The sequence below is a fragment of the Athene noctua genome, chromosome 27, assembly GCF_965140245.1.
Source record: "Athene noctua chromosome 27, bAthNoc1.hap1.1, whole genome shotgun sequence".
Taxonomy (NCBI): Eukaryota; Metazoa; Chordata; class Aves; order Strigiformes; family Strigidae; genus Athene; species Athene noctua.
The window spans coordinates 5,193,520-5,218,238 of NC_134063.1; the positions used below are offsets into that span (position 1 = coordinate 5,193,520).

General features: G+C 49.7%; 1 protein-coding gene across 12 annotated transcripts in view; it reads right to left on the minus strand.

Moving 5' to 3' along the window:
- PTPRS (protein tyrosine phosphatase receptor type S) overlaps nucleotides 1-24,719 on the minus strand; it is a 161,816-nt gene that overhangs the window by 14,062 nt on the left and 123,035 nt on the right. For 4 of the 12 annotated variants that reach the window (XM_074928193.1, XM_074928195.1, XM_074928194.1 and 1 more), the window contains 13 exons: nucleotides 23,535-23,840; nucleotides 21,893-22,086; nucleotides 21,425-21,451; nucleotides 19,522-19,639; nucleotides 15,408-15,998; nucleotides 14,636-14,736; nucleotides 13,870-14,123; nucleotides 13,361-13,454; nucleotides 12,931-13,146; nucleotides 10,954-11,111; nucleotides 8,052-8,164; nucleotides 5,688-5,735; nucleotides 1,349-1,446 (listed from right to left, as the gene is read on the minus strand). In XM_074928193.1, the coding sequence (XP_074784294.1) occupies nucleotides 1,349-1,446; nucleotides 5,688-5,735; nucleotides 8,052-8,164; nucleotides 10,954-11,111; nucleotides 12,931-13,146; nucleotides 13,361-13,454; nucleotides 13,870-14,123; nucleotides 14,636-14,736; nucleotides 15,408-15,998; nucleotides 19,522-19,639; nucleotides 21,425-21,451; nucleotides 21,893-22,086; nucleotides 23,535-23,840 (2,318 nt within the window). Of the gene's footprint in view, nucleotides 1-1,348; nucleotides 1,447-5,687; nucleotides 5,736-8,051; nucleotides 8,165-9,939; nucleotides 9,952-10,953; nucleotides 11,112-12,930; nucleotides 13,147-13,360; nucleotides 13,455-13,869; nucleotides 14,124-14,635; nucleotides 14,737-15,407; nucleotides 15,999-19,521; nucleotides 19,640-21,424; nucleotides 21,452-21,892; nucleotides 22,087-23,534; nucleotides 23,841-24,719 lie in introns of all 12 variants that reach the window. The other 8 variants (XM_074928202.1, XM_074928196.1, XM_074928198.1 and 5 more) reach the window with 8 other exon arrangements.

Below are 24,719 nucleotides of genomic sequence, written 5' to 3' on the forward strand. Positions count from 1 at the left end.
CCACCCGACACCAACGTCCTCCTGCACTCTCGCTGCGGAGCATTTCTAACTAATGGGTATTTATACTGTTGTAATGTGTCTGTTTGCTCTCTATCCCTCTAATCTCGCCTCGCATTCATTTCATTAGCGATGTTTGTTTAGCTCTGGCTCTCCCACTAGAGGAGGTTGTGCTGGAACGAAGCCAGGGCACTTGGGATATTGCATTATGCAAATCAGTCTTTGAAATCTGGATAGAGCAGATTAACAGGCTGCTGCTCCCCCCGTGCCCCAACGTGGGGTGAAAGACCCCAACAGAGCAAATGTGCCTTCTCCAATGTGCAAACCCCCCCTCCGTGGGTGCAGGGCTGGGAGTGCAGAGCTGCTTCACCATGCTGATGTTGGCATGCGTGAAAACATCCCAGAACCAGTGCTTTGTTCAGAAAATACCCCCTCGCTCTCTGCCTGCAAACAGCACTAGGCAGCCTAGACTAGTTATTAGTCTAAAAATATCAGGGTATTTGAACACCAACAAAAAAATTCAGTCCTATGTTCAGTGTGCGATGAAAGGCACCTGCACACCGCCAGCACACGGGAGCAGGTTTGGGCACACACAGAGCCCTTCCCCTCTGCTGCCACGGCTGCCACACCACACAGTGGCACTGGGAACCTGCCATGCTCTTCCCCGTCCCCCCCTCAGTCTGCCCTGGGACTGGCCTGACCCCTCAGCCCCGGCAAGGTGGGAATTGGGACAGTCTGGGGGAGTAATTTGAAATGCAAGTGCAGCAGCCACAGCTGGTCACCTGCAGGAGCCTCTTTCAGTGACCAAACATTAGCAGGAAGGAGAAAAATGAGAAAAAAAAAAACCTAGACAAGACAAGAAAGGCACAGATCATCCTGTTTTTCTCAGCGTTAGCTCCATGGCTGCTGCTGTCAGCTCTGGAGGACTTACTGTTCATTTTGTTTAACTTCAGCTATCTAAAACTGGGTATCACACTTCTTGGCTTGGTCTCCTCCATGTTCAGCAACAAGACACCCCTAAGGACAACTCCCCGTCCGTCTGTCTGGCAGACATCTTCTAGAAGAGCATTCCCCTCCACGAAGGGAGCTCAAACCCTGCCCCAAATCCCCACTCTTTGGACAGAAATGCCTCATGGAACAAGCCTCTTTTTTATCATCTAGAACTGAACCTAGCAAGGCACTGAGCAAGTACTTTATTTTCTGTATTTAATTTTCTACGGATAAATTGCTTTTTTATTTCAACTAACCAGATCCTTAAAACCAAGCTACGTTTATTTGGATGAGGGCCTGTCTGAATTGCCTAATTCCCTGCCTCTGCAAACCCGTGCACAGCACTCACTCTTGCTCATACCTCATACTCTTGGGACAATTTCAGGTTATCATTAGCTTTGAGATGCTCTGTGTGTTCAGCCAGCTCGGAAACGGGGATTGGTGGGTGGCTGAGCATACCTAAAAGACAAGACAGCAGGAAAAGAATCTCATTTAATAATAACTAAAATTCATAACCGTTGCGCATTTTATAAGAAAGAAGAAACAAGAAAAGAAAAAAAAAATTACAATGTAAGATCTGCAATGAAAGTAGGGAGGTTAGAAGAGAAGAATTCAGGGCTCGAAATTGTGTCCTTGGAAGTAAAAAATAAAAATCAAGGAAATAAATTAAAAAAAAACAGTAAAATGAGAGCGTTCCCATGATGGCCCCATTTTCAATGTGTAAATCAGAGCAAAACAAAAAGGAAAATCCAAAGAGCAGATGCATGTTAGCAATTCCAATAGTGGACTTAAAATGAGCAAACGCTGCCAGAGGAACCTACGCAGCAAATGTTACAGCACCCGCAATGATCATAAACAAACTCCAACACAAAAGAAGGGAAGGGGCAGGGATCCAGCCAACCATGGTGATGTGGGGCAGGGGAAGGGAATGCAGATGTGGGGAAGCAGGGGAGGCTTTTCAAGAATTATCCTTTGCACAACACTGGCTCTGAAAGCTTCTTGGTGAGCTCATGGACGCTGCGGTTTAACCTTCACCGCTCCAGGAGTGCGACCAGGTATGGAAAGTGTCAAGCACTGGCTCCTCTTCCTGCTGACGGCCAGCGGAGGACGCTCCTGCCGGAGCACAGCCCGCAGACACCAGCGCTGCGCTGCCCTCGCCCTCCCTTTCCCACCTACAGGGCAGGTGGTACCGACCCCATCGCAGCCCCCGCTGGGGAGGTCGATCCCTTTGTGATGGAGAAGCAAAAGATCCTCTTGCCCCTTCTCAGTCTGGGGGATGGGAAACAATTTGCTGGGGAGACCGATGCCTCATGACCCTGGTTCACCCGCTGTCCCTGCCATTCTCACCAACACTTAAGCTGTGCTCGTACTGAGGCTGACAGAACAGCCAGAGCACAGACTCGATCTTCTCGGAGCTGTGCTGGTAGCGGGAGGGCCACGCTGCACCAGACTGGTCGGACTGAAGGCACATCTCGGCCACGAACGGGGCTGAGCAGTGAAGGCAGACTCAGTTTTCAGTCTCACGCGTGATTTGTACGTCCTGCTCCGAGAGGGGCAGCTGGAGCTCTGGAAGGAGCAGGGATCCTTCCCGTCCTATCACCTCGAATAGCTACGCCACAAATCAAGGTGGAAAAGCGCTCCGTGCTTTGCTCATCTGCATTGGATTATGTTTTTCCAAAGGCTTCCCATGCTGTCTGTCAGCCGACCCCGCTACGGATGAGAGCGGCCAGGCGAGGACAGCAGCATGCCAAGAAGCCCTGGGCAGTGCCCCCAATGAGAAGGACAGGAGTGGAGAGGAGATGGAAGCCAGGGAGAATTTCGAGCCCCGTGGGTGTTGGTGTGTGACAAAGCAGCGGCGGTGGCAGCAGCATGGTCAGATACTCCGAAAACTCAGCACAGAGATGGCAAAGCAAGCATGACATCCTCAGTTTTACAGTGAATTCTAGAGAGATGCTGCTTCCCCCAGGCCTGGGGACAGGACGAGTCTGCCACAGAGTGGGCATTTGAGCCACCACTTCAACAGGTTTCTCCTAAGCTAACTAGACAGCTATTTTCAGCACAAGGAAGTCTGGCTGAAAATAGAAGCAGGGCAGGGAAAAGACCAAAAATATCTCACAAAAATAACCCTGAAGTATTCCAGAGGCTGCACTGGCTCCGTTCTGCTCTGCTGAGGACCAGGGCAGAAAGTCTCTCCCAGCTCATGGAGGTTCTTGTTTTCATGGAGGTTTTCATGGAGCTCATGAAAAGCTTCTTGTTAATCTTTTGCTGTCCCATAGCCCACTGCACCTGGAGAAGATTTCTCCTTTGCTTCCCACCCCAGACTGGAAGGTGGCTGCTGTCCACCCCAGCAATCGATGCAGACTGGGGGTGCTGGGAGGAACTGGTCCTCTCTCTGCCCATGTGGAACAGGAAGGCCACACTGGCTGAGATGCCACAGATTAGAGACCAAACCAAGTTAATAATATAAACACTCTTCTCCGTGTCTGTCCTTCTGCCTCTGAAAGCAAGGGCTGGAGAGGGCAGCAAACGTACCTTCAGCTGTAGCATTAGAGCAAAGCCAAACCCTACTCAGAACAACTTCTGACAACTCAATAAAGCATCTCCAGATCTCTGTGGGTCACCCCCTCACTGATTTCTTCCCCCCCTGGGCTGGGAGGCAGCCGGGCAGCTCTCGGCCCAGCTGCTATCACCTGACTCTGCTGCAAAAAGCCAGAGATTATTTGCTGAAGCGTGCTTAGAAACAGTGCTGTAAATGAAATCCCAAATGATGAACACGTAGGTTAAAAGGAAAAACAGCCACAATCAGAAAACCTAGTAATAACAAGCAAGCAAGCAAAAAAAACCCCAGATTCTCTTTGGCTTAGAAGTCATGGAGCAGTACGTGTCACTCTCTCTGAGCAAGTGGGCTGCATGGGAAAGGCCCACTGTGACAATCTGGAACGAGAAGTCACATTCCCCTTGAAGGCATTTCACAAGTTTCTTCATAAGGGCTCCAAGAAAAATCCTCAGCGTGACTGGCTCCTGAAAACCAGCTCTGTCTCTTTGCTGGGGAACATCCCGCCCCCACCTCCAACTCACTGCAAACAGACACTGCTGAGAGCACATGGGAACTTGCCCTGTTCTGCTGCTGCTAAAGTCACAAATCTCCTTGTCGGATCAATTTCTAGGGCTCTTTATAACAAAAGAAGAATGGAAATCTCTGCATCGATAAACATTTTCCTGGTCAAAGTGCCAAGTGCATGGGAGTTCCCATCAAGATCCAGGGGGAGTCTGATATGAAATGAGCCAGGAGTGGTACTTCCCAGCGCTGCTGGGTCAGCTGCAGCAGCGTCTCTTTTGTCTGCTTTAATTCAGTATCTCTGTTTTAGACAAGAGGGCAAACGGCTCAAAGGTTCCTCTGCTCAGTGGCCTCCTGGCTACCTGCAGGGCTGCCACTCAGGGAGACCTCCTGCAGCGGGGAGGGTGGCAGAGGGAGCGCTGCCGTGGGCCCGGGTTCGGCCAAGGATCAGGTTGGCTTGAAAAAAACCACAGAAAACCCCTCTGTTACAATAAGGGGGTTGAGGGGAGGTGGCAGGTGGGCTGGAACAGTATTGACAGGAGTATTCAATACCAAAGAGATCAATATTTGGATTAAACTATTCTGAAAAATATCCCAGCCCTCAAATCTCTGAGCACAAGCAGCATCTGGGATTCTTCATGTTTGTCAGCTGAAACCTCACATCTACCTCCCTGCCCAGCATTGGAAAAAAAAATAAAAATAAAAATCAAACCCAAAACCCACCCAGCAAAGCTGGGATCTTGGCTCCTAATGGGGATGAAGTCTTTTAGAGCCAGTCTCATCTAACATTTCAATCACTTGAATCTCTCTAATCTTATCACAAAAGACTTGATTCTCTGTGCACCAGCCAACTCGCCAGAAACGTCACCCTAACATCTGTTACATGGGCCAGAGCCCATTTATCCTTGCAAAATCACCACGGCTGGATGACACTCTGCATGAAACCCAGGGGGTGTGGAGATCATGGAGAGGCCTCTGGTCTTTGTGCTCCTGGAACAAGTTGATGCCAAGGAACAGACACCTGCCACAGATGGGGAACGGCCCTTTTCCTCGCCTGACATGAAAAGGTGCCTGTGTGGCTCTCTCCAAAGAGTGAGGGGATCGTCAGCTGCAGCTCTGGTTTTCCCTTTCCCCACGTTAGGAAGCAACAAACACAAAAGCACAGGCACGCACACACACAACGCTCACACACTGGTGCACAAAAGATTGCTTTCTGCCCGTGAGCAAGTACGAGGGACATTTAGCCAAGCTTCAGAAATGAAACACCTCCGACAATGGGGAGAAAAGGAAGCCTTGGAAACCCAGGTCTTTCTCCTGGGACAGCAAAAGAGACACAGAAGGACAGACAGCGTCCCACACTGCTACCAGGGGCTCTACTCTGCTGCTGCTGCTCCCCTTGTCTTGCAAAAGGCCTGTTATTTGATACTGTAAAACTGGAAGCGCGGTTCAGACAAACAGATGGCACAGAAAAGGGATGAGATGGGCAAACACTGCAGGAATACATAGATTTCAGAAACAAAAAAAAAAACCAAACCCAAAACAGGAACAAAACAGAATTGGAAAGGAAAGCGACAGAAGAGAAAAAAAATAATAATGAGGGGGAAAATGAAACCAACAGGAACAAAAACACACAGGAACTAACTTTCAAAGTCAAACTCAGGGTCACTGAGAGGGCTGCTCAGACCAGAATCTGCAGAAAACAGTAAAAAATAAATAAATAAAATATACACTTTTTAAAAAATTTCATGCTAATAAAAAAACCAAAAAACCAACATAAATCTAAAGAGGAAAAGAATGTTATTTTTTGTGCTGATTAGGCTAGGACAGGGTATCTGAGATGTCCTCTGCTTTCCCCTCTCTGAGCTGCACAGATGCTCACGCACACTCCCATTCCCACGTCCCCCACTCTTTTGTTGCTGGGGGCACGACAGAAACTCTCTGCTTGCTGGACTCTAGGTCACCTGGCTGGAGAAGAGCCTACAGGCCCTCTTTTAAACCACAATACATTTAATTCAAATGACTCTTAATTCAGACAACACCTACGGAGTCTTCCCCTGCAAACTGCACCACAGTCTCTCTCCATCATCACCAACACACTCCAAGCTCTGATTTTCCATCCACTTCCATTTTCACCCAACTGTTTGCAAAATTCTGTGGGAGGCAGGTGACCAACTCTTCCAAATCCTTTCAAACCTTTTACTGCTTTACAAACTATATAGCAGATTAAACTAGATAAACTCTTTGGCTAAACTTAAAAAGAAAAGATGGCAGCATCTTTCTGAAGTTAGACCGGACAAAGCCAGGCAGTCTTTGGAGATCTGCAGACCCTTGCCTAGCAGAGCCTTAATGGCAGGTTTGCATGTTTTAGCTACTTTTTACAGCCTCTTAGACCAAGAATTCAGAGGCAGAGCATGACCAAAACAGCAGGGTCAACAGAAGACAGACTCACTCATCCATCGATCACGTTAACTGAAGCTCACAAGCGCTCTTAGCTGACTCTGCTATCCTGTGGGGACAGGGAGAAATACCCAGTAAGGGAAACACATGAACCACCACTTCCAGCTGCTTCTCAGCACCCAGGCTAAGCTGGACGGCCACAATCTTTTATCTTTATTTCTATCTCAGTGTAGGTTTCACATGGGGGAGCGCAGCTCTTTCTGTTGGGTCTCACACCACCACCTGGAGCACCCAGAAGCCAACCAGAACACCCCCAAGGGGAGCTCCTGTTTGCACCCAGTATGTAACACTGAGCACACACAAATGCAAAATGCTGCTGAGCTGCAGTTAGGGACACTCAGAAGACCTCAAACACCTTCAGACTCTCCCGCAAGAGCACTGCTAAGTAAGGGCTGATTTAGGGACCTAACTGCTGCTGAACTGCTCTGCATTCAGTCCCTGCACGCTGATTTGAACCTGCACCCACTCCTCAGCTGAGATTCAGTTGTTTCTAAGCCTGGGTTGATACCAACAGGTTGTTTCTAGCTCTTTTTGATAAGAAGCCCTCAGCTCAGTGCTGCCTTTGTGCTTCCCCAAAGATCCCTGTCCTCTGGGTACCTACCGACTTGCCAAGCTCATCCTAAGTTAACTCAGACAACGCTAAGGACAGGACTGGGATGGGAAGGGGAAACAGGAGCTGCAGAAACATTACTAACAAGCACAAAACAGCAAAAAAATACAAACAAACTGAAAACAATAGCCAGCCCCCAAAAAGCACAATAAATTCCCTTCCAAATCCTCAAGCACCAGGAACTCGGAGGCGGAGGCGTGTGCCAGTGCGAAGGCACTGCTCAGCATCCCCAAGTGTCTGTCTGCGTGAGGACGTGCCCGGGCCGTGTCAGGGGTGGCTTGCAGAGGTGCCATGCAGGCAGCTTCGACATGCATGTACATGGGGACACACGTGTACAGGAAGGAGGGTGCAGCGAGCCTCTCTGCCCGGGGGTTAAGTGCAGTTACTCGCTTGCTCAGCAGCCGGTCGCAGCGACAGCACCTCGTCTGTGCGAAGCAACCAGCTGCCTTTCTCTCTCCACACAACCCCCGGGGCAGGCCTGGCTCCTACCAGGAGTGTTTCAGCACGTAGGCAGAAAGTGCCCGTTGCAGATGTGGCTGGAGCAGCACGTGCTGGGTAGCCTGCCACGCTTCGTCTCTCAGGGCGAGGCACAGGGCTGCGTGGCAGCATCAGTGGCCCAGCAAGTTCGGCACGGCCACGGCACTCCCAGCTGTGTGTTTAGCCCAGAATGCACCAATTTAGTTGGGTATCCAGGAAAGCCCTTCTTCCTGCCTTGCTAGCGATGGGTAGAGCCTGGGCAAGGCCCGTGAGGTTCCCAGCAAAGGTTTCTTTCAGCTTAGCATAGACAAGGCTTGAGGTTCCTCGGCTGTGTCCTAGGCCAGGCCTGGGTCCCCAAGGCAGCACTGCAGCAGCCTTCACGCAGGCAGGAGGGGGCTAAGGAAAGGGTAGTTGCTCTGCTCCTGCCTTCCTGGTGAGAAAGGCTGGTTAGCAGCCGGTTACCTGGGGTCTGGAAGTTGATGCGCCTCATTTCCACAGGGTCCTTAGGGTGGTGAGGGGTGATTTCAGCGTTGTTCAGGAGGCATTTTGTCCGTGGCTCTGAATCTTTCCGTTTGCTTTATAAAACAAACAAACAAAAACCAAAAACAAGAAGACAAAGCAGCTTAGCTCATGGGCCTTTTAGTCTTTTCAGCTGCTTGGGCCGTGTTCACACCTGAGCATAGTTCCCACTGAAATCTGGGCCAGATGCAGCCAAGGACTGAAGGTACATAAAATGCATCAGAAAAGGGATGGTGTTTGGAAGGTTTTGTCGGTGCTGTATTTGATGGGTTTACAATGGCCTGGCAGCCCCTCAGCAGCTTCCTGACAAGTTTGGAAGTTCCCCCTTTCTCCTAGCAGAAGTACAGACAGGCACAGGGAGCAGGTGAGGTGCTGTGAGCTCACACCTCAGCCTCCCTGCACAGACAAGCCTCCACTGAATTCTGCAGACCTCTGCAAGCAGAAACCTTCCAATTCCGGCCAAGCCATTTTCAGCCTGAAAGAACCAGAGCCAACATAATCATTTGGAAAAGTACAGAATCTCCTGGCCATGACCTTGGACATAAAGTACTGATATTGCTCTGTTGGCTTGTTTAGGAGCTCTCAGTGCCTTGCTGCAGCGAAGTCAGAGCAGTGGTTTTCAACCTTTTTTGATCTGCAGAACCCTAAAAATCTGGGTTCAAAAACCAGTGTAGACACATCATCTCCCACCACAGCTGTGCCTGCTGAGATCTGTCTCACCTCCTTGCCAGAAGCTGAAGCCCAATCCAACCTGCCAGCTGAGCTGTATATATAAGTGCTTCCTAATATATTTTGCTCAAAATGGGTTAGGTTAGCCAACGTAGTTAAAGTCTTTGCTGACCTGGCTCATTCTCCTTGAAAAGAATTTGGAAGCAAAGCCCAGTGCTGATCTGAAGATGTGATAACCTCTGGCAAGGGAACAGTGACAAACTGTTGGGAGCAGAACTTCTCCAGCAGGCAGAGAACATGCACCCACACCCTGAGGCTTGCAAATATTGTCCCAGCTCCTCTAGCAAGATGGCTGTAGAGCTCCTCACCTCTCCTGCTTGGGTTGTGCAGGAACCTCCAATAATATGCCTGCAGCAATAATGGCAATTACTTAGGCAGAGAGGAGGTTATTCAGTACATTTTTAGCTTTCTCTTAATGTCATTAATAGCTTAGAAGAAGTGGCGTGAGCCCTGCCAGCACTGCATGGGGCAGCATTTTGGAATTACACCACTTTGCAGTCTGGGAGTAGTTTATTTTTGCCTCAGTTCTGAAACTGCTGTTAATAGTTAATTGGCTAAACCCATCAGTTACTTCCAGTGAAAGCTCTTCCAGCCTTGGAAATGGTTTGAAGTAAGTCTCATTTTTGCAGTCATAAACGAACTCTGTTAGAAGTCCCTGGGTGATGGGGCAAGAGCAGCTTTTGCAATGGGGTGAGGACAGCTCAGCTGGTGAGATTCTGCTGCTAGTACGCCAGTGGCTCAGGGACAGCCTGTATGGAGCAGCCAGACATGGAGAAAACCTGCTTTCACCTCTGACTGCAACACAAATGGGTGTTTCTCTGCTCCATTAACCCAACATTTTATGAGCCGTTTACTGTCACTGCTGCTCAGCTTGAGAAAGGGCCATTATATTTAGGAACGGACAAGCAGGAAAAAGCTGGGCTTTCTTTGCTTTTTCTGCCCTGATTCAAACATGGTCCTGTGCCAGGCTGACACAGGGTTTCTGTCAGGACAAGTCTAATGGTAGGAACCGTATAACAAAGCCCCATCACCACAGACAGTAAACACAGCCTAACACACAGCAAGAAAGAACCTAAGGAAATGGCAAATCTGGAGCTCTTACCTGTCTGGCTTGCTGTCCAGGAAAGCAGTAAGTGGAGAGAAGACAAGACAAATGTTCAGGTTAGAAAGGACTTGCAGAGGAAAGGGGAAGCATTTGCTCAGCTCTAATCGTGGTAACATAGGTGGAAGTAGGACCAGCAAAGATTACCCATTTAGTGCTAATGAACGCCAAGAAGGACCACTTGAGTCCCTGACCCAGAGCACTGGTGTGCCCAGCAGCTTCACACATGCTGGGATGCACATAAGCAAACACACCTGAGCAGATGGAAGATGGAACAAGGTTAAGAGAGCTCCCTCCATCCTGGGTACTAGATGCCTCAGCTAAGGACACCTCCGCATTGGCCATAGCTGCCATCCTGCCTCTTTTCTTGATCCATTTTGCTCAGCATCTGCTCCCTCTCCTACCCTCTTCCACTGCACAGCATGGCCTGTGTGTGGTCAGGGGCCCTGTTCTTATCCATGTACCATGAGCTGCTCAGAAAGCCAAGAAAAAGGGAGAGATTTCCAGGGGTTGTTCCCTCCTCTCTCCTGTAGACTCACATTATACCCCTGCTCTCATCTCCCAGCTCCAGCTGCAAACCAGTCCGAGAACTATGGAGGTCTCTGCTGATCCACAGCACAAAGGTGCTTTCTCTGCACTGCCCTCACCGCACACACACACACAGAGCACAGAGAGGGAGCCCCAGGCTGCGGCTGTGAGCAGCTCCTCTGGAGGAGACAGGCACGAGACCTGACAAACTCACTGCACACATGCCACAACAGACAAGCACAGCTTTACTGAGAGGGCCGTGGATGGACTGTGAAGCAGCAAAGGCCTGCAACCCACTGCTGATCTCTCCTGTGCCAGCCAGACCCTCCCATTTCAGCATCTTGTGCCTCGGGCTCCTCTCTCTGGTGCTGATGGAAGGATTTGCCCTCAGCTGACAACAACAGGACCAAGGAGGAAATTCCCTTTAGGGGCTAGAGCTGGGGACATTCGGGATGGTCACAGATCTGGGTAAGAAGCATCTCTTACTTTTTGTAGAGTAGAATGGCAATGACAATGCAGATGATGAACACCACGGCCAGGACGGGCCCGATGACCCAGATCAGCCCTTCCTCTCCGTCAATGATCGGCTGCGGATCTGGGTTGTCCAGCTGGATGGGGTCGGAGAACGGGCTAGCAGCAAAGGTCTGGAAGACATGAAAGATGGTGGAGCACAGTTCAGAGATGGAATGGGAACTGAAAACAATGGGCAAACATACTGGATGCCACAAGAGAAACTGCGACAGAGGATGTGAGCTCCCTGCAGCAACAAACAAAATAATAACAGAGAAAATGACCCCTTCAACCTATAGAAAAAGCTTCTGTCTGTGAGCAATCATCTGACAGGTATCCTCCTCCAATGCTCCAGGCAAGACAGACCATTGAAAGATCCCATTCACATGAAGCTGTAGACTGCCTCGTGCCTGTGGCTCACCTAATCTTGTAGCCAGGAAAGCGCTTTTAGAAAACCAGTTGATTATGTCTCTGCTCCACCACATCCCTGAGCCCTCTCCACTGCCACAAACACTTTTTTCAAGCTCTCATGTAACCATCTGGATTTTGACAGTCACATGGGATTACAAAGAAAGAGGGAAGGGATTAAAACAAGAATTAATGCTTAGAAACAGTCTGGTCTGGCAATTGAAGAAAACCCAACTCTTACAATTAAATATAAATTAATAAAATGCAGTATGTCTCCTCCGCCCCTTCTGCAGTGAGCTGGGCTCTTGAGGAGAATCAGAGGCACATTCAAACCCATCAGAGTCCTAACTAATGTGCATTGCTTGCTTCTTCTCATGAGTACTATTATCTCACAGAATCGTCTAGGTTGGAAAAAACCTTGAAGATCATCCAGTCCAACCATTGACCTAACACTGACAGACCTCCCCACCCCAGGAAGGATGTGTTCCCATCTTACACAGAAACCACACAAACTAAAATGCACAGAGAACGGGCATGGCCTGGTTTGAGTAAAAAGTCCTGGACCCGACAAGAACAGGAGATCTGAACTCTGGGTCCTTGAGCTCTATCAGCTCAGCAAAACTGAAATACTGCTGCACACTTGGGAGCTGCTGTGAATCCAGGCTGTTGTGAGTGACTATGCAGTACCTTGTTCTAAAGCAGAAATTACCACAAGCTGCAGTAATCCGATTGAGAAACCCATTCAGAAGCGTGTCAGCCTAATCCTTTAATATCAAATATACAACTAAATATTTATTTGGGAAAAAACCCTCTGAAAACCCTTAATTTCAAATAGCTCCCTGCTACAACTCCATAGGGGGATTTAAAAACAACAAAGAATTAGACTGCTTCCTATTGTGCATGAGGGAGGAGGCAGGTAAATATTAAAACAGTTGTTTTCATAAAGCCAAAACAGCATCAGCACTGGTGTGGAAGTGGTAGAGAGCACAAGTAGTTTTCCATGAAGAAAAGCTCCCCTCTCTGCTTGGCGGGGAGCTGAGTGATGACCAGGATGTGCAACAAGCAGGATGTCCAGGGTCACTGCTCTAAGGAACGAAAGGACAGCCTTTACAAGAAATTACTCTTTGTAAAGGGGTTTGAACTAGGGATCTCTGAACTCAAGTGTAGTCCTGAGTGGAGAGTTCAGTGCTCCCCATTCTGGACTCAAATCTGGAGCCACAAGCGTAGCAAGTCCTGGCTGTGATGACTGGCAGAACGCAGCAGCAGCGCACAACTACTCGTGGCATCAGCCTGTCTGCTTGGAGAAGCACGTATGCTGCACGCAGACACGGGCACAAACAGCTCCAAGAGCTGCATGGAAGGTCTTTACAAAGAAAAAAAACAAAACTCAAGCTCTGGCATCTGGTGGGAGAGAGTTATGGAGAACGCCAGGAGAGCACCAGGGCTCTGGCAGCTCATGAGGGAGCAGCTGCTGTCTCCGGCTGGTAACGGGGACAGAGGGGCACAAGCATCTGAAGAGGGCAGGAGAAAGCAGGTAGCACTTACAGCCTCGGGTTCCTGGAGCACTGCCAGGATGAAGATGACATATTTCTGCCCTGGCTCCAGGGCTCTGTTCTCGAAGTTGTCGTAGTGCTTCATGTCCCCCAAGATGAAGTGGGAGGGGAGGGAGCGAAAACGGGCAGCAATGTAGGGCTTGGGGAAGTCCAGCTGTCGGGAGTGACGCAGACTTCGGCGTCGGAGCCTGGCAATGTCCTGAACGAGCTGGAGGAAGCAAAGGAACACTCTGAGACCTGATGCCTTCAGCACCATCAAGGGAGCAGGAAGGAAGGAGACCCAAACCATCCCACTCCTGGCCACACCTTAGCTACTCAGAACGTGGAGCACAGATACCCCAAACCACCCTTCTCAGGCTCTCTGGTCACCATTCAGCTCCTGCTCTCCCTCTACAGCTGCCCTCAGTTTCACCCACACTCACCTCCTCCAGGTCCATCTCCTCAGGGCTGCCCAAGGGGTTGAGAAACTGTCCTCCTCGGGACTTCCTTAGAGGCACCACCACAATGTAGTAAGCCCTAAGAGTTGGGAATAATCAGAATAGAAGGAATTAAATCTCCTTCTGCAAGCCACAGAAGGAAGTGCACACACTGATGTGGAAGGCCAGGTTTGCCCAAACAGCCCCACTGGCCCAACCCAGCAAAGCCCTTTATTTTTAATTTAGCAGTTATTGCAGCTCCTGGAACGAGCCTGGATTTAGTGGCAATAGTGGCAATCCCGTATGACATGTCTCCTTATTTACTCCCTTTGCATTTCTTTGGCACCCCCTGTTAGCTCTGGGAAGTGGCTCCAAAAGACAAGAGTCAGGCAAGGCCAAAAACAGAGGGAACAGACCCCCTGCCACCGCCCTTGCTGTGTGGACTCCAGCCCTCAGGGCTGACCCCCCCCAGCATAAACAGAGCACCCCACATCTGCAGTTTAACAGAAACCTACTGGACAGGCACAGAGCTCTTGACATCTGGGAGAATCACCACCACGTTGCCATCAGCATCAGGCTTGTGGGTCACCTCTGGCTTCTTTGATAACATGTCAGCAGCAGTCCAGGCTGCGACGTTCTGCTGCAAGCCACCCATGCTGTTGCCCCGGTTCATGAGAACAAAGTTGTAGAATGTGCGGGGTTTCAGGTTGGTGATGAGTTTCTTGGTGGTGCGGCCATCCACATCGACATTCAGCCCGTTGTATTGGATCTGTGAGAGGCCAAGAGGCAGCAAAGTTGTACCATGAGCAAGGCTGATACGGCTCAAGCAACCAAATTCCTTCCACCCTGTTGCTCTGGTTTGTAGAGAACACGGCTCTGCCCTGCTCCACCCAGCCCTGCCAGGGCTGGAGCAAACATAGGAGCAGGAGTCATCTGAGAGGGAAGCTGCCTCTCTCTTGTGCCCACTGCAAAAGAGGGTCCCCAGGCATAAGGCAGTCTTTGAGACTTCTCTGGGCAGAGAAATTTTTATCCGGGAATGGGTAAGTTGTGGTAACTCGCCTAGGGAGGCAATGACCTGGTATAGTAACCCAATGATTTGAATATAACCCAACAGCCCTGATTTTCAACCCAACCACTTGATCTAGTGATTAACCAATATCCGCCCATATCTGAGGCAGGAATCCAGAATTCGTGCCTTTTACAACCTCTTGTTCAAACCAACAGAGAAGACTCCCAGGAAACTGGGAAGGAACACGGTTCTGACTCCTCCATTCCACTTGCCTTGTATGGGGTGGGAGAGTTGTAATTCTCAGGAAACTCCCAGCTCAGAAGGACAGATGTCTTTGTCACCATCTTCACCTTGAAGTTTTTGGGTAAAACTGCTGAGAGAAGAGTGAGGAGGAAGGGGAGAAAGGAGAAGAAAAGGCAGCAGAGGGAAGGATGAGCAAGAAAGAGAAGGAAGAGAATGTCAGGCACTGGCAAAAGGGCCTGCCAGTTTGGGTCTGGCTGCTGCTGCAGGGATGGAAGGGCTTGCTCCCTCCTCCACACTTTGCTTGAGTTTTGCCAAGGTCCATCTCCCAGTGCTCCCTGTCCCCACGCCTAACCCCAGGGAGGGGTGAGGGAGGGTGCGTGGCTTTGCCCACACACTTATGGGTCTGGGTGGCTGCTGCAGGAACGAGGTGCTGGCTTTCTGAGCATGCTCAGGTGAGGAAACCCATCCCAGGTCACGTTTTGAGTTTTTTTTTGATTTTTCTGTTTTCTTTTGGCTGTTTGCAAAAGCTGAAGAAAATGCTCTTCCCACCTGTACAGCGACTGGCCCCCCGCTTCAGGTGCCAGTGAAAGAAGGGTGTCCGGACTTAACTTAGAAGAAAGTGGTAAAAGGGACTTACCTGGCACAAGGCAGAGAGGAGCTGAGGGACTGAGTGTGAAACCAGAGTGCTTTGCATTTACTCACGAGCCTGGCTGAGCCTGGCTTGACCTCTCCAGCTCTCTGCCTCCTGGCACCAGCCCCGGTTACAAGGAGAGAGAGGGAGGAGAAACCGGTAAGTCCTACCTTGATCCAGCTGGAACGTCCGATACTGGACGGTCGGGCTGTACGGCCCAGGGCCTTTACTGGTGTGAGCACGGATTTTAACATCATAGGCGGTGTTGGGTTTGAGGCCGTTGAGGGTGTACGAGTTCTCTGGGGAGGGGGGCAGGTCTTTTTCCAGCGGGTTGCCGGGAGAACCGGCCTCCCGGTAGGCCACGGTGTATTTGATGATGGCTCCATTCCTCTCAGCCAGCACGGGGGGGAGCCAGCCAAACTGGACCGACATGGAAGTGATGTTGCTCGCCTCGAGGATTTGGGGATAACCCTTGGGGATGTCTTCAGGGGTGGTGAGTTCCTGCACAGCTTCCTCCCCAAAGCCAGCCCGGCTTTTCACGGCCAGCTTGAAAACATACGTGGCGCCTTTGTGGATGCTGGGAGCCGTGTACTTATCCTCCAGGGCCGAGAACTCCAAGGTAGCCAGGGGGTCGACATCCTTGCGGCCAAACTGGAGGCGGTAGCCCATCACCTGGCCTTCCGCATCCAACGGAGGCTCCCATTTCACCAGAAGAGTGTTCTCCTCTGTTTGGTGCACAGACAGGATGGGCTTCCCTGGGACTGGGAGAGAAGAGAAACACCTTCAGTCAAACGTGGGACAGGGTGGCTGGTGAGGAGATGCAGAGACTCCAAAGCTGCAGCAACAGGTTTCTCAAATCAGTGGCAAGGTTTCAGCTCGACTCTGCGTACTTTAGCGTATCCCCTTGTGAAGCAAGCTGCTGCTGCCCACCCACGGGACAGGTGGATGGTCTCTATCAAGTTTAGGAAGCGAGGTGCACTGCCAACGTTGTCAGCTGTGAGGTACTGACACATTTCTGGATTTATTTTCTTCCCTTTCCTCAGGATGGGAAGGCGTGCACAGCTCCTCCCTTATCACTGGACCACACACCCTCCCACAGCTGGGAAGAGTCCTGACTCCCAGCCTCCTGTCCCAGTCACCTGAGCAGATGCTTCCCAGGGCGGGGAAGGAAAAACGCTGGACTCCCCCAAACTCCCTTCCTCTCTCTCCATTACACAGCACAGCTCAGGCAGAAAGAGACTGGAACAGATTGGCTCAGGCTGGGAAGTCCAGAGCAGCTGAAGGTGAAGTAATGAAGGATGGGCAGGGAAGTCTGGGCAGCCCCAGGTCCTGAGCAGCAGGCACGAGGCCAGCAAAGCGAGTCCGGCAGGCATCTGATCACCCAGTTGGGTACAGAAAAAAGGAAGCACACAGAGAGTGGAAAGAGCCCAAAATCTGTGCGAGGCAGAGGATAGGGAGAGCTGCTGCTTACTCTGTGCTGTTTCTCTCCTCTGGAGGAAGGGAAAAGATAGCTGGGTGTTGATATGTTTTCAGTTAGCTCCTTTCTTAACCTGTCAGCTAGTTCCTCCAGATCTGGGGGATGTTGCAGGAGCTCAGCAGTGCTGTGCCTCTGTCTAATGAGCCCTGGCACTGCCCGACTGCTAAGCAAGCCCACAGCCTCACTTAAACGACATGTGTACGCCCAGAGGTTCCTGAAACTGGAGAAACCAGAGCATTAATTCCAGCAGCTCATGCGTCATTTACACTCAGCTCCACTATTAGAGATCTAATTTCCCTCTCTCCGCCTTGGTGTTCTGATTGAACAGGAAGAAGAGAGAGAATGGAGTTCGGAGAGATCCCAGCCCACTCTCGCAGCACGAGCCTGGCTGAGGGTCGGTGGTTTGGAAAGCTGTAGTGTGGCTCATGAAGCGAGCAGGGGGGAGGGAAGGGCACTGCCTGTGTCAGGGATCCTGGCAGAGTCAAACTGGGGAAACCACTCTGCCTGCTGCATCGACTGACATCTGAACAGGGGAGTGAGGGGTTGTCTCTGACACAAATGCTTTATCCATTTCAAACTGCCACAGAATGTCTGGGGAGCAGGGCTGGGAGAGCCTCCCCTGGAAATGCCTAAGAAACACATTAAAGAGAAAAACAGTGCCACTACCTTTATGTTTCGTTTTTTATCACAAATGTTACTATAATCAGCTGAGCTTGAAAATATTACATTTGCACAACAAATACTCTTTGGAAGAAAGGTGAGAAGAAAGCCCTGGGAGGGGGGAAAGTGTTTTATTTTGCAATTGGTTTGGACAGTAAAGGAGAAAACTGGATGTATTACTGTATTTAAATTCAGCCCCTAGCCCTGAATGATAAAGAAAGAAATCTTTCCTCTCAGAAGGTATATAGACTCAACACTGCAAAGAAGATAAGAATGTTACAGAGCTATTTGAAAGATTTTTTTAAAAATAGCTATTTCGAGTTGGGGGAAATTGAGTTTTGGGTAATAGCTACTGTGCTGGAGAAAACATCCCTCTGTGACTGATCACCTGCACTGCAAATCCTAATGGGGAGAGATGAGGAAGGCTGACAAGAGAGAGTGACACGGGAGGGAAGCAGAGAGAAAGGCTCTGGGAGAGAAAAATGGAAAGTGTAAAGAGCCTCAGGAAGAAGGAAACGAGGAGAGCCAGGGAGCTAGTGAGAAGAAACATGGGCAAAGCCGCAGGGGGAAGGACAGGAGGGCGAGTGAAGGAAAAGGCTTCTGACAGCACACTGACACTACAAGGCGTGAGGACAGGAGCCTGGATGCTGACATCCAAACGTGCCCTGCTCTAACATCTGCAGGAGTTGGTGTCCTGGAAAGCAACCTTGTTCTTTTTTGTACTGTTCTCTTAACTAGGCAGGAGAGGCAAGAGGGGAGAGAAAGACTGAAATCCCATTCACTTGTCTGAACACAAGAACATAAAATGAGATGAAGATGTGAGTTAGGGCAGGGAAAAGGCAAGGGCAGTGGCAGCTCCAGCCCTGTTTGTTCCAGGCCAGGGCCCCTGAGCCCTCTCTGTCCTGTACATTCAGCTGAGTGTCTGTGCTGCCTCCAGAGCCGGAGCAGAGGTTTCCTGGTTAATTATGCAGTGCTGACCAAAGGCCTTGGATCCCTGCAGAGGCAGAGAGCAATGTTCTTCCAGAAGCAAGGGATGCTGTCAGTTTGTGTAGCAGCTATAGGCAGGGTGAAGATGACTGCCCCAAAACTAAGAAAAAAATACACAGAAAGCCAGGGTTGGGCTAGTCAGTAGACAAAGAAAAGAAATGAAAAGGGGAGAAAGCCATCATCTGACAGCAGGAACAGAAGAAAGAGCAGGAGTGAAATGGGGTGAGAGAAGGTAACCACAGTCCAACAAGAGATGGGCTGGACCAGGCACAATGCCAGGTCTCGGCATTGTGGTCTCCCTCCACTGCACAAAACCCTTCCCATACTGCGGAGGAGGGGTTCATCCACAAGAGCAGAAACCACAGGAAGGCAGATGCTGAGAGGACCGGTGGAACGGGTACCTCTCTTTTCTGCCTGCCACACAACTGTCTGGAGGAGCAAGGGATACCCCTGTTGCCCTTTGTCATTCCTGTGTTTAGGCCTGCCATCCTAGCTTGGCACCACATCCCCTGCACTGAGGCTGACAGATGCTTTGCCACGAAGAATAGGTCAAAGGGAGGAATGAATCTGGGTGGTATGTGCAGACAGAGCCCAGGTTCTAGAAATGCCAGTGAGGAAAGGTCAATATTGTCAGTACTTTTCCCTCTGCTAGTCCTGAGCAAAGAGAGGACATATATTCAGACACGATGCTAGAAGAGAATTGTGGGCAGTATAAGCCACCCCTCTCTGCCTGCTGCTTTTCAGATCTTTGCAAGTCAACACCATGACAGCAGACCTCTGGCTCTCCTGTTCCCCGGGGTACCTGTGTGCGCCAACCATCAAAGCTACACAGTCCCTCCACAGACCAGGCAGAGATTTTTACTTCTGGTGCACTGAAATTTATAGCACAAGAAATTACAAGTAATGAATTCATCCTCCGTGGCATTTCTGGGCGTGTCCGAGCTTTCTGCAGCACTGGGTAGAAAATTATGTCATTTAGTGAGGGTTATATGTGAGGAATGAGGGGGCTTCTGCCTTACTAGAAATAATTTTGTCTTCAGGGCAGCCTGGCATTTGTGGCAAATCTGTCCTTCATGGGATGAAAGAAGCTGAGTCTGGAGAAAGAGCTTCTTGGCTTTAGGGAAGTGGGGAACTCCAATGGTTCAGGAAAAGCCTCCTACCTGCACCCTTCGTGGTGACCACTTTCGGTTTGCTGCGAGCACCGTCTCCCTTCATGGTGTAGGCAGCTACGGTGATGGAATAGGCAGTCTCAGGCTGGAGCCCAGCAATGATCATTTCCTGTTTGTGAGATTCCAAAGGAGAATCATGTCAGTATTCAGGTCCATACACACGGGTAGATCTCTGCTCCTTGCAGGAGTCTCAGCCCTTTTCTAGCATGCAGGAACATTCACTGAATCTGAAACCACAAGACGCTCCCGGGCAACTGGTCAGATGTGGCAACTGGCAGGAGGATGAGAGCCCCGTTCCCTTAGTGAGAGGCCCACACACCCCGGCTGCAAAGAGTCCCTCTGTAAAGACAGCGTGTCTCTGCAGGGCCTGGGTCAAGGCACTCTCCTCCAGATCTACCTTTCACGCATTCCCTATCTCAACACAAACTGCTTCAGCCATCAAAACACTGTTGTGCTCTTCAAAGCGTTCCTCTTCACTATGCAGTCTCAGAGGAGGTCTCAACAGTTTTAGGGAGATTACATTTTTTTTTACCATTACCCCCCTCCCTTCTCTCCTCAGAGATATTTTTTAATGCCTTCATAATATTAAAGGGATTGCTTTAACGCCAAGTGCAAGACGACATTTTCTGCTCGTGTGCTAAAGCTCTCTGCTAAATCCCCAACACCCTCTTTCCTCCATCCTCTATCAGCCTCACCACACCTGGCTCCCAAGAGCTTTTGTTAGCAGACTGGCCTCAAGAATAGCCCTTCCCCATGAAGTATTCGGCCCTTCAAAGGGCTGTGTTGTAAAAGGAATACCCGTGCTAAATCAAACAGGATGAAAGCATATGCAGCAGGGTTTTCTCCAAGGCCCTGAAAAGGAGGGAGATGTGAATGTTCTGCATATTTTATGGCCGCCTTCTCCCCTCACCCCCCACTGCCCCTTTGTGCTTTCAATATTAAATCTCAGGGCAGCACTTCGGAAGAATTTGCTGGTCCTGAAAATATCTGTATTGCCCCCAAAGCTGAGCAGGGAGTGGAACAGCAGAATTTTGATCAGCAAGTGTGGAAGCCATCAGCTACAGAGAGAGCTCTGTCTTCCAGAGAAGTCAAGAAACCTATTCTGCTTTCACACATGCCACTGAGTTTTATTAAGATTTTAGGCAAGAGGCTTTGCCTTTCATGTGACTCAGTTTCTCCATCTGTAAAGGAGAGGCCCCTTACTTTTGTAGGGTATTTAGCAATCTCTAGGAGACATGAAAACATTCAGTTTAGTAGTGCATTATCTTGGGACCCTGCCATTTCAAGAAGGAAATGCCTTCTCCTACTGCTTTGTAGCTGTAAGATCATGAAAACCATTTAGCATTTTAGCAGAAGTAGCAAATGCTGAACAGCCAAGTTGATTTTAAGGTCTGCTTCAAAGGTAGAAAGGCCAATAGTCATTCAGTGCTTGGTATTAACAGGTATCTAAGAATCTTGGCCCTTTAAGGGCACAAGGCATTTGTTCATGCCCCGATAGGCGCTTTGATTACCCAGTGCTTTTCAGCCTATGTTTTTCAGACACAAGCCAGAGGTGCTTGCAGACCAGCTCATCTTTAAGCACGTGTTCAAGGTAGTCCCCAATTTTACGTCCCATCTGCTTCCCCCTGGAGGAGCAGCAGACTCAGCCTTCCCTCAGAGCCGGGGGGAAAACCCTGCAGGATTGCTGCGTGCTGACAAACTACACAATCACAGAGAGTTGCAGAGCAAAGTCAAGAGGGCGGGGACAATGCATGGGAACACCAACAACAGGCTTTAAAACAGGCACGCTGCAACTGCAAAAAAATAAAGGAAAAGGAAAATATCACACCACAACAGGAAGTGGGAGAAGGGAAGGGAGAACCAGGATGGGAGGATTTTTACTTTTTTTACTTACGTATTCAGCAGTGTCATCTGTTTCCCACTGGGCAGAGAACAAGAGAGGTTTTGCACATGAGAATACAAGAGGGGAAAGAAGGGAAAGACAGAGACACAGCATGAGGAAGGAGTCCCTGAGCAAGCAGCCACACAAGGTCAGAAGTTACCAGGCCAGCATGAAGGAAGAAGTAGAGTGGGAGAAATTAGTAGATTCCACTGTGGCCTTTGTCTGTCTTAAAAGACTTCCCAGACACAGGGAGGATGGGTGCTATTTAGTTCAGTGCTGGGACAGCAGTTCATACTCTTCCACAATAGCTATTGTCTGGGAGTGCAAATGAACTGCAGAAAGACAACATATACCTTGTCACAGAGACACTCATCTACTTTCTCCAGCATTACGTTGCTTGGGATGAGAGAAGGCGGCTGGAGCACCCACCCCCCTCAAACCTTCCACGGGAGGAGATCGGAGCAGGAGGCGAGTCCTTACCTGGGCATCAGCCAGCATGATATCCTTGATCTGGGGCAGCCCCCTGGCCTCGCCGTTCTCCATGCGGACATAGTGGACCTGGTAGCCACGAATCTGGCCATGCTGGCGGTTCTGGACTGGAGAGCGCCAGAACACTTGGATTGCAGTGGAGTTCAGGACCTCCACCTCCACTTTCCGAGGCGGCGCACTGGGCACTGCGAGGAAGGCAAGAAAGGACCCAGAGTCACTTTGGGGGGGTTTCTATCTGGAGCCTGTCACTTCCCTTCACCTCTGGGACATTCACACACTGAATCTACAGCCCTGAAAGGTGGGGGAGACTTCACAGTCAAGCTAGACACCCCATCATCTGCCACGGCCTTGACTCCGTGAAACAGGGAAGCAGTTCTGGGGGATCTAATCCAGATCTGGCTCGGAGATATGCATGGGAAGAGGTTCATCCCACAGTCCAGCCATTCTTCCACAGGCCTCTTTGCCCCCAGTTTGCTCAGATGGAAGAAACCATACAGTTCCAGAGCAGATTCTGAGGGCAGTGCCAATTCTAATGAGCCAGAAAAGCTCTGGTCCCGCCTGTGGGATGGACCACCTGGTCCTTGGGTGGAGAGGATGAGGAGGGGAACTCGCCCGTGGAGTGTCCTTGTCTCTCAGGCAGGACAGGTGGGTTGGTGGTTACAGCTGCTGCATAATCTCAGGACACAAACCAAGAGATGTCTTGGATGGAATTTGGGATGAATTTTTGAAATCACTATTATTAGTAATAATTAAGAATAATTATACAGCTTCATCTGCAAGAAAACCATACTTTCTCTGAGCAAGGCATTCTATCAGTTTGGCTGTGGGCAGATGCTCAGGGAAACAGGACCCACACTGGGGACAAACCTCTTGCTTTTTAAAAAATTCTTTTTACTGGGGAGGAAGAAGTTTGGGAGTTACTTATGTTATTTACTTGACCTATATTAATTGGGGGTCCTAGCTCACTCCCACAGTGAGGGTGCTCTCCCTTCATGCACACATTCACATTTCTTCCTGGTTTTATTTTACTGTAGAAATACCAGGAGAATTCAGGTCTTGTTCCTGTTTGTGCTAAAAGTTGCTGAGCTGGGCCACTGAACTGGAGTCTAAACTGCTTGTCGCTGAAGGTTTTTTGAAACTTTAACAGAGATTCCTCCTTTCTAACACTAACCGAAATTGTGACTTAAAGAGGAGCTAGTAACAAAGAATGTGTGGGAAGAACTCTTAGTATTTTAAAACACTTTCTGGCAGCAATCATCTCCTCTTCTCTGATTTCATTTCCTTGCTGCCTCAGCTGCTTCCTTGCTCAGTAAGAGTATCTTTTCAGGAAAAACCATGCAGAGGCTTGATATTTAAAAAAAATCCCTAGAAAGCTAAAAAATCCGCAACCCTAGAGGAGTGAAGGACAACCCTACAGACCCCATTTCTCAGAGGGGCTCGGGGAGGTGGCAGCAAAGGGCGTTGCACATCTTGGACCGGAGGCTGCGCTGAGACCCCCTTTGGGCTTTGCTCTTACACCACACGAGCCATGAGAAGGGACTCGACGTGTGTCCTCCCCAGCGCGGGAATAGCCCACTCCAGGGACACGTATTCACCAGGGGACTCAGGAGAAAACCAGAAAAAGTGCAATTACCATCTTCATCTGTCCGGACGATAACCGGCGAGCTCTCCGGGCCCGGCCCCACCTCCGTATGAGCCACGACAGTGATGCGATACTCTGTCCACTTCTCCAGGGACTCCAGTAGGATCTGACTGGTGGTTGGGGGGATATCATTCACCTCCTTAAGCTCCGTGTCCTCAGAGTCCAGCGCTCGATAGTAGACGCTGTAGCCAGCCAGGATGCCATTTTGGCTTTCAGCCGGAGGCGGCCGCCAACTTACCAGAATGGCGGTGGATCTGGTGCTGACGCATTTTACGTCTTGAGGGGGGGCAGACGGTTCTACGAGGGGGGAAAATTCAGGAAGGAAAGGGAAGAAGGGGGGAAAAAACAAAAGATGGGAAAGATAAAAAGAAAAAAAAAAGGAAAATGATAACAAAAAAATCTAAAATAAAACGTACAAAAATTTGGTTTAGGAAGATAAAATTAAAAAAGAAGAGAGCTTTTTGTTGTTGTCTTTTTTTTTTTTTTTTAAATGAAAAGAAAAAAAAGCCAACGGAAATGCAATGGGGCATTAAAACTGAAATGTTATAAAGCAAAGGACTAAAACAGCAAGCGGGCTAGCCAAGAGGGGTCCTGCTGCTTCTATTTAGTGTAGCTGGCACAAAACTAAGCCCCCAGCTTTACCCTATAAAAGACCTTTCCTTTAGCTCCTTGTTTTACAGGAGTCTGGCAAACCCTGCCCTGGCTGGTAAAGCACTTGTTTCCAAACTGCAGACTCTGGGATCTTGAATTTCTTTGAAGGGATCTGTTAAAAGTAAGTAAGAAAAGCAAATCTTTTGCCAGGAGGCTTATATTTAAGAGTCTGTACCTCCAGATGGAAGTTATTAGTTGTCCACAGACTGAAGGAGGTGAAAACCACGGTGGTAATGCCCAAGATATTGCCAAGAAGTGAGTCCACAGCGTGTTTAGGCAGGAGGGTTTTAGAGAAAAGACTTGCAAAGGAGAGAGGCAGTGGGTTTGACAATGTATTCAGGTACCCAGTGGGGTCTTCAGAAGTGGCAGCAGCTCTAACTCCCGTTGCACTCTCAAGGTATTTCTGAAAGCCCTGGGAGGACACCTTGGGAACTGTGGCCGTACGCAGCCGCATGTTCTCACGGTGGCAGCAGTCAACTGTCTAAGGGCTGATTTTCAGGAGACGGGGAAGGTGTAAACCACAGC